This window comes from Anneissia japonica, unplaced genomic scaffold, assembly GCF_011630105.1.
Source record: "Anneissia japonica isolate Jap-2015-1 unplaced genomic scaffold, ASM1163010v1 scaffold288068_len275957_cov168, whole genome shotgun sequence".
Lineage (NCBI taxonomy): Eukaryota > Metazoa > Echinodermata > Crinoidea > Comatulida > Comatulidae > Anneissia > Anneissia japonica.
The window spans coordinates 180,129-189,207 of record NW_022698294.1 but is presented as its reverse complement, the minus strand read 5'-3'; the positions used below and the strand labels follow the sequence as shown (position 1 = coordinate 189,207).

Here is a 9,079-nt window from a genome sequence, read left to right as displayed (position 1 = left end):
CCTTTCCATTGCGCCCTTCCCCTCCTCCCTCCCCTCTCCGCGAACACGTCAACACCCCGACAATTCCGTGTTCACCCATGGAGGTATTAATTACCTCCATGGTTCACTCAACAAGAGGTCGTGGACGCGACGGGTGGCGGCGCGGATCGACGACCTTCAAAGTGCAGCAAAATATAAAATGGCGTTGAGTGCGGCATCGATAAGAACGATTCGATCCTGCTTTGTTAAAGCAAATCCAGTTTGTTCTATATTTGTAACCAGGTGAGAATATTGTAATGCATGGCTATAGTCCAAGTTATATATGTTTAAAAAATGCTGTATACCCGTGGGCAGGCCCCAGCATAGGCCTAAATCCAGCGCCCTAACTAGGCCTAGTAGAGCGAAGCTAGCCGCCTGGCTGGCCCTATCTACTACTAGGCCTAGGCCTATTACTAGCCTAGGCCTAGTACTAGCTAGCTAGGGGTGACCAGGACGATTGGGCCCACGCCAAGGCGATCGGGTCCACCTCTAGTGTGGAATATCGGGCCCACTTTCATTCTGATTAATTATTGCGTTCTGACATACTCAGGTAATTAAAAATGATCATTGCATACATAATAGCCTACTTGGCTAGTAGGAGTAGGATAGAATATAGCCTAACCAGGGAACAACTCCCTGTTAATAGCCTAGTACAAGCCTAGGCCTAGTGGGTAGGCCTAGGTTTATTTATTTATTTCGGTATATCAAACATCAATTACCAGGTTTGCTACCAACATAATTTCATTAGAAGTTCCTAAATCTGGTCGACAAAGGTGCTTAACATTTAATATTGAAACTGGTTTGCCATTTACAACAGTTTAAAATTCAACCTCAATCTACACACTGAAGGAAAAAAAACTAAAGCTTATAAGTTATAAATTTATAAACACAATTCTTAAAAACAAGAAATCATGTAACTTCATTTACAGTAGTTGATTTATATGCTTTGTTAGGCTGCCTTCTTCATTTAGTTGTGTTTTTGCTGTCACAGGTTGTTTTTTGGGGTTTTTTTTGTGTTTATATAAGGACCACAATAGAAATAAGTTGCCAATTTTGGTGCCTTATTGTGTCTTTTATTCTTTGAATATGTTTCTAGTTGTTCGTCTTCATTTTATGTTCATATTAAAAATAAAGAAATAAATAAAACACATACAAACCACGACAGCCATGTGCTGAAAAGAATTTTCCTGCAGGCGATCAGGCCTACGAGACGATCAGGCACAGGACGATTGGGCCCATTTCTAGATTTTGGGCCCATTTTCAGGACGATCGGGCCCACTTTCAAATATTGTGCCCAATCGTCTTGAAAATGGGCCTGATCAGCGTGGGCCCGTCCTTTGAGCCCGATCAGTAATTCTAGCTAGGCCCCCTTCCTAGGCAAGGCTAGCACAGCATCTACACCTAGGCCCCTTTTAACTGTATCTGCTCTAATATTTAGTCTAGCCTGAATAATAATAATAACAATAATAATAGCAATTATTGTTGGTGGCTGCAGAGGAAATATATCTCAGGGCAAAAATTTTGGCCTAGTAATCCATCCGCACATTCAGGAAAATAAGAGCTGATTTCTGTGCAAATTTTGCCTAATTATATTTAAAATTAATATTATCAAAGATATTGAAACACAAGATAAAGTTCTCCACAGAAAAAAAGTGTTCCACCGAAATGCATGGTGGGAATACAAACAATGGGGCGCCCCGTACGGATCTAAAAAACTTCTACCAAACTTTTGTTACCAAGTCGTCGTGTATTTAATTGTCATTTCTCAATTAAAAAATTGTACACAATTTTACAATTACCCAGACAGTGACATCGGTGAATACTTAACCTCCTTGGCGGAGGTAGAAATCGTTGCTATTATCGAAATAAAACACAAAACAATTAAGCCCATGGATCAGTATAGAAAACAACAATATAGCACAGAATCGTATGGCCGGACACACTCTAGTGGTAAAGAAGGGCACCATCTGCGTCTGGATATACTTAGCAACAGAAGGGCACCCTGTACGTTGGGCCCGAAGTATAGGAAACTTGCATTATAAAAAAGAAGGGCGCCGCCTATGTCGGGCCCAATTTCCTCCTCATTTTTACTATGCGAGGGCTCTATCTTGTGTTTCTTGTATCTTTGTTATTCTGTGTACCTATTTTCCTAGTGATTTCCCATGCATATTTGAGCTGGGTTGTGAGGTATCATCTTTGCAATTAAAAACTTTACAGTATACAGTAGGCTAGCAGAATCATTTGTAGGGCTTGTTCTAACCTACCATTTTCCCCACTGAGTAGAAAAAAGAGAGATATTATTACTATTTATATAGCCTAACTGTAAATAAAGTGTCAATTTTTCTGGTAACCATATGGTATTGTTATTTATTGCATGTTATCTTGTATTTTATTATTACATTGTGTATTAAGACATCCTGTAATGGGTGATACCGCTGTTGGATGTAGTTGATATGAAATCAAATAAAAGCAAAATGTGAAGCAAGGGACCTCTTTCTTATAACAACTTTATTATATTATTACAGACAATTTGCATCTGGTGATGGATCAGCACCTAAAGAGGGTTGGCTAAGCAAGTTATTGCATGTAAAAAGAGTTGAACCAGCAACCGAAGCTCACTCAACAGCTCTTGCTAACAAGCAAGTCGTCTATGAAATGCAAGGTATGGATTATATATATCATACACAGGATGATAATTATCAAGGCCTGCAGTATATGTACCTATGTTATAATATGAGCATGACAGATAGTTGTGTGGGAAGGGGGAAATATCAAATCAAATGTTTACATGCAAAGTATTGCCAACCTAATCAATGTGCAGTACTAACAACTAAATTTTTTTTTTTCCATAATTTTCATTTTCCAGTACACAACATAAAGCCTGATAGAATGGGAGATTATATAAAGTTATCGTAAGTGTCCAATAAATAAGTTCTTATAATAGTTTGATGAATGAATTATAAAAATAAAAAATACATTTTTATTTTAAATTAGTGACTATAAAGTCACTGTAGACTGATAGCCCTGTGTGTCTCTTTACCATCATACATTGGAAAGTTATATTATATTATATTATTTATTTTATCTATTTTATTTAAATTTAAGCTGTATTTTTAATTCATACAAAATGACAGATAACTTATTACTGTATCCATATAATATGTTTAAGCCTACTTCTCTTGTCTTTCATTGAAGTAACATCATTTATAATTGTTTATACATGTATGTTCTCCTGATCTTGTGATCATTGCATTTAAACACAAATGTGTTACCTGCATTGGTAAAACATAATACATTTAATAATAATGCATTTAATAATTACCTTTTACTTTCAGAGAGCATCACCTGAGAAGAGTTCATGACAATCCCAACATGCCTTGCAAATTGTTTGGAAGCTGGAGCACAGCATTTGGTCCGCAAGATCAAGCTGGTATAGGGTCTTTCATTTGATTTTAAAATATTCCTATTTTTTTGACATTTACCTCACCAACAATGCAATTCTTTAAAGTGTTTTATTCTCTTTATTCAAGGTGTTTTTTGTTTTATTGGGAGCTAAAAATATTATGTTGGTTTTATCAAATTCTGGCCTACTTGCTGTTACAGTACATTTCCTCACTTTAAATTGTGTAAACTATAAATTTCTTTGCAAAAATTATTATTTATTGCAGTTCACATTTGGGCATATGATGGCTACAAGTCTGTGAAGGAAATGTCAGAACTGTTATGGAAAGATGAGGTAAATTATGATTTCATATCAAAACAGTCTACAAGATTCTTTGACCGTATATTTTAAAAGCTAGCTTTTGTATTTGATCTTTTTGATTTCAGGCCGGTGGGGTCGGGGTGGATTTCATGAACCCCCTTCGAATAAGCATTGCTATGGGCTTGATCTTAATCATTTAATTAAACCTGATTTTATTAAATATAATTTTTTTTTTCCAACACCTATTGTACTATGAAATTTTGAATTATTATTACTGTAGGAGTACCTTGAATATAAGAAGCAGAGAGGACAGATGTTAATTAATAGAAGCAATCAACTATTATTACCGTTTAATTTCTGGCCTGAGCCTGACGTACGGACACCTGGTAATCTTTATGAACTACGTAGCTATTATCTGAGGGTAAGCAACACTTATAATATTCCTGATTAAGATTTTAGGCTTGTGCCTACACAGAGGAGGAGTCTACTGTATATGAAATTTATCATCTGTCTGCTACTTCACGGATGGTGGCGATGACAAAATTGTTCATGCTGATAATAATAATGTGTTCATTGTGCTTGATATAAAACATAATAAAGATAATTATACTGTAATTATTGTTACTGTCTTGTATTTTGTCTTCATTTCTAGCCTGGTACATTGATTGAATGGGGAAACAACTGGTATGTAAAATAATTATTCATCAATTCATCTTTAATTTTTGTTGTGTTTTCTAAATTTTATATTTTAGATACCTGAACAGTATTAATATGAATACAAAACTCCTTGTTAATTTAACATGTTAAACTGCAATACTACTATACTAATTGTTTACATTGTTGAATAATTTCTTTACACTCCAAAAAACGGTAGTTTTGAAAGTCATTTCATATTTACATTGGTTTTATATTTGTACTAATTATGTATGTTCCACATTTTATGCATTGATTTTTTTTTTTAGGCAAAGCTCATTTGTGTTATTGTGTTTAAGAAAAAACACTCTTGATTTTGCCACTTCTAATTTCACAAACATTTTCCCAAACCCCAGCAAGATTGCAACACAATTCTAAGAATTGTGTTGTAGAAATGTGGGCATGCATGATATAAGTATCCTTATGGTGTCTATCATGTACCTATATCTTGTGCATGTTCCCATACAGCATGACCTGTGCCTGATACACCAGCTTATTCAATTATTATTGAATTAGTTAAGCAGCATATTTGAAAGAATGCTCAATATTGCAATACTTCTGAAGTGTACCTGACAACTGTAAACAGTCTTGAGATTACATTTTGAAAAATCTGTAATCAAATTACACAAAGATTATATATTAAAACCAAATACTTAAAACATTAAAACAAATAATACATTTTTTCAAAACACTAACTTAAAATATAACAAGTATAATTACTGTTCACAATTTTCCTACGGTACTATTATATGACAAATATTAAAACAAAATCTTATTTAAAGTTAAAGTTAAAATATTATTTGATGAAACATCATAAAAATTTTCGAACTAAATATAACAGCTAGCTCAGTATGCTAAACTGGTGATAGTCACTGTGTGTGCACTGAACCGTGGAGATCTCTTGGTCCCCGGTTCAATTCCCATCCTTGTGTTTCATCTGGAAGGCTGAAATGCAAGTTTCAAAAGCGTACTGTCTTTCGGATGAGACGTTAAGCCGTTAGTCCCATGTGCAAAACGATCCATTTGCATGTTTAAGAAATCAGTACACTCTTCGGAAAAGAGTAGGGGATTGTCTCCCGGTGTACTGCCCAATTCACCACCAGAAGAACAAACTGGCAATAAGTCTCGGGACTTTCGTGGGATATTCTTGATGTGTTTCACACCAACAAAATCCAATCCATAAGATCATAACACCAGTAGAAATTATATAACTCGCTCATAATTTTTCCGAGTACAGTTAAAGCGACCATGCAGTTATTTATTTGTTCTGTTGTTTTATACTGTTGTTTGCTGTTTGCACTTTTATGTAGTTTTCTTCCACATTAATTAATGTTAGTTAAGGTTCATTAATAAAATTTGATTAATATTTAGTTTATTATTATAAATGAAGGTTGATAATTAATATTTTTTTTACTAATTGAATGTTTGCAATATTTTATAGTTTTTAGTATTCTGATTTTAGAAGACAGTATATAACAACATATGTGTGCATTATATTGACAAAATAAATAATTATTACAGGAAATAATCTTTAGAGTATTTGTTTTAAATAATATAATACTGTATAGAAACACAATTTATAAAATATTTGTTCATAGAACACAGACATATTCTTTTTTGAATATTTTGTAATAAAATTAGATGTATTTTGAGTTTAAATACCTTTGTAGAAACCAATTTAAAGAATTGGAAGAAAACTATTTTCAAACAAGCTCAATAGTAAGCAACAAACTTTATAACAGCAAACAAATATAATATTAAAGTAAAAAGAACAAATACAGTAAATTGTAATTGTTAATAGCATTTTAAAGTAAACAACATTTAGGAAAAAACAAGGAAGTAACGATGAACTGTTTACATTGGAAGGGCACGCGGTATACGCAGTCGCATTGGAGAAGGTACAACAGTTACGGGTCTCTTCACGCAGGTCGGTGACCTCTACCATGTACACCATATCTGGGGTAGGAATCGTGTTTGTGAAATTATAAAGGCACCTGTCCTTGGTTTGTGAATTTTTGAGTTAAGTTCTGTCCAGGTGCACCACTGTAGATACCGCGCCACGGCCATGCTATCTTATCAAGAAAGTGATCCGTAATAATAGGGTCTTAATATGTTTTATTCCAGATTCACAGATCAAATACAGGATGTGTTGATATTTTAAATATTGATAGTGTGTGTGTGCTTATGATCACATGACTTATTTCTAACAACTAACAATGTATCTGTTAGTTGTTAGAATGTGATCTAGCGCAAACCAATCATCAGTGTTTACTCTCTGAATGTTTTGCCTGATCCCACATACACTAATAAACCCTCTATATGTGAAAGTGGAAATTTTAATTACAACAGTTCTTTCTACCAAAAGCAATATTTTAAGAAAGTATTTTTAAAGATATTTAAGGAAAAGAGAAACGTTAGTGTATGATGGCGGTCCAGGCAAACATCCAATAATACTGATTATTGTAATATTGAATTTTTAATCCCTGTGATTTTTGAAGGGCTAGAGGCATTAAGTATAGGCAATCGGCACAGGAGTCCATTGCAGGCTTATTTGGGCAAATAGGTGAATTATACCTGGTTCACCATTTATGGGGTAAATATAATATTAATATAAATACTGTACCACTATATCATTATCTTTGTTTCAACCAGAATTATTTTCTTTATCTTTTAAACATCTGCAATAAGTCCAACCCTCTTTAATCCCCAATTTATTTGAAAATCTTTATAAGTCAAATCCTACTTAATGTATTCTTTAAACATTATTCATTCCAAATCAGTCCTCTTAGACCATCTTCAAAACATTTATATTCAGTTCAATCCTTTTTAATCACCTTCAAACATCTATAATGCTTTTTTTGTAAATATCTATATTTTGTGTAAACTTTATTAATATTAAAATATCCATGATCAGTTCAATCTCTGTTAATCTATTATTCTTCACAGCATCTGAATTCAGTTGAGCCATATAAACATGTGCTATCATTTCACCAACATCAAATTTAAATAATCATATTTATTTATGCTTGATTTATTCATTGATGATTATTTGATTTCTTAGCGTATAAGGATCTAGAAACTAGGAGAGAAATTCGAGAATCAGCATGGCAAAAACCAGGATGGGATGACCTAGTGGCGTATACAGGTAATTCGTACAAATTCATGTTGTTTATGCGGTGATGGTGTTTGTTGTAAACTCTGTGTTTTCTTGTGGCAAAATGCAAAATTGGATTGTATTTTTGGTCAAAATAGCTGTACCTTTGTCAAAAATCCAGTGGAAAGAATCTCCTTTGCAATATTACCAGTCATGCAGTAAATTTAACCAAAGAACGTTGCCCAGGAAAATTAACCAGACTATTTTTCCACAGCATAAATGTCTGATGCAAAGAGCGTGAACTAGTTAAATCTTACGATAGAGCATGGTAAAGCCCCACACATTGTTAAAACAGAATGATCCGTGATTAATAACAGTTAAATTGGTAGAGAGGGTGTGGTTTTTTTGTTTTCTTGTCAAAATGAAACACGAAATTATTAATTAAATTGTTTTTTTTCCCCTTTTTTTTGCAGTACCACTTATCCGAAGGATGGAGTCTAAAATAATGATACCAATCCCATGCTCCCCGCTTCAGTGAAAGAAATCATACAGCACCACATATTGACCACTGCCCTTAGGGTGTTCCGAGTAAAGGGGATCTGACTGTGCTAATTGGCTACAGTAGGTGTGTTTCCAAGACCGGTGCTTTAAGTTTAAAACACATGTTCCCATTACTATAATTGTTTATAATTATATAATAAAGTATATGATTAAACAGATTTATTTATACAACTTTCATATATTCTCAATATTGACAAAATATATTTTTTTTCATTCTGTTATCTTATGACTTCATTTTAAAAATGTGATATACTTATTTTTTTTAAATATCTGATAGGTATAGATAGTATGGGGGACATTATCTCATCTTTTTTTTTATTGCAAATTGGCAACCATACGCTTGTACAACAAATTTTAAAGATTGTAATTCATTTTTAATACAGTATGCTGTAATGAAGTGCATTTTTGCATGTTCTTTGTTAATCTAGTAGCTAACAATGTTAATCTACAATTCATAATACAGTAATTAGCAGTATTTTATATTTGCTACAAAGGAACAGTATTATAAGTATGTTAGATTAAGCCATTAAATTTATTACTGTACTACTACAAGTACAAGTAGGCCTGTTGCTGCTGTTTTCTCTCCTAACCGTGTATAAGAGACAGTCCTCATACACCTAAATAAATAGTACTGTAGTGCCTTGGCTGCCATTAAGCCCATCATTTACATATTTCATTCTGTCTACCGGTATGAAATTGTCCTAGTAAAATAATATTTGGAGCATCATTAGACATTTAATTAATGTGGACAGCTTTATAGTATTTTAGCTATCATTCACAGTATTGTTATGCCGTGCTTGGGTTAGTCATAAAGAGACAACGCTTTGTAAAAGCAATTTGTTTGTGCTTCTATAGAATTAATACACTTACCAAGTTAAAACGTTTCCTATTAAAAATCAATTTCTGATTGCTACTATATTGTTGAAATTGTATTTATTTTGTTGTATTTTCCCCAATTTTTCTTACGTAACACAAGAAGTCGAACAACTTAAGCAAGATTTTAAAGGCAT

The 9,079-nt window shown here is 33.4% G+C and overlaps 1 protein-coding gene across 2 annotated transcripts; it reads left to right on the top strand.

Moving 5' to 3' along the window:
- Window positions 1-114: 114 nt before the first annotated feature.
- Window positions 115-8,652, top strand: LOC117102478 (protein NipSnap homolog 2-like). Of its 2 annotated transcripts, none has more exons than XM_033242756.1 (10): window positions 115-261; window positions 2,544-2,680; window positions 2,885-2,930; window positions 3,354-3,448; window positions 3,687-3,754; window positions 4,002-4,142; window positions 4,374-4,405; window positions 6,913-7,007; window positions 7,476-7,559; window positions 7,982-8,652. In XM_033242756.1, exons 1-10 carry the CDS (start codon window positions 179-181, stop codon window positions 8,044-8,046), a joined length of 846 nt encoding a protein of 281 aa, XP_033098647.1. In that variant the 5' UTR covers window positions 115-178; the 3' UTR covers window positions 8,047-8,652. The 2 variants fall into 2 exon arrangements, with proteins under 2 accessions (XP_033098647.1, XP_033098648.1); XM_033242757.1 differs by lacking the exon at window positions 6,913-7,007 and adding an exon at window positions 6,281-6,375.
- The last annotated feature ends 427 nt before the right edge of the window (window positions 8,653-9,079 follow it).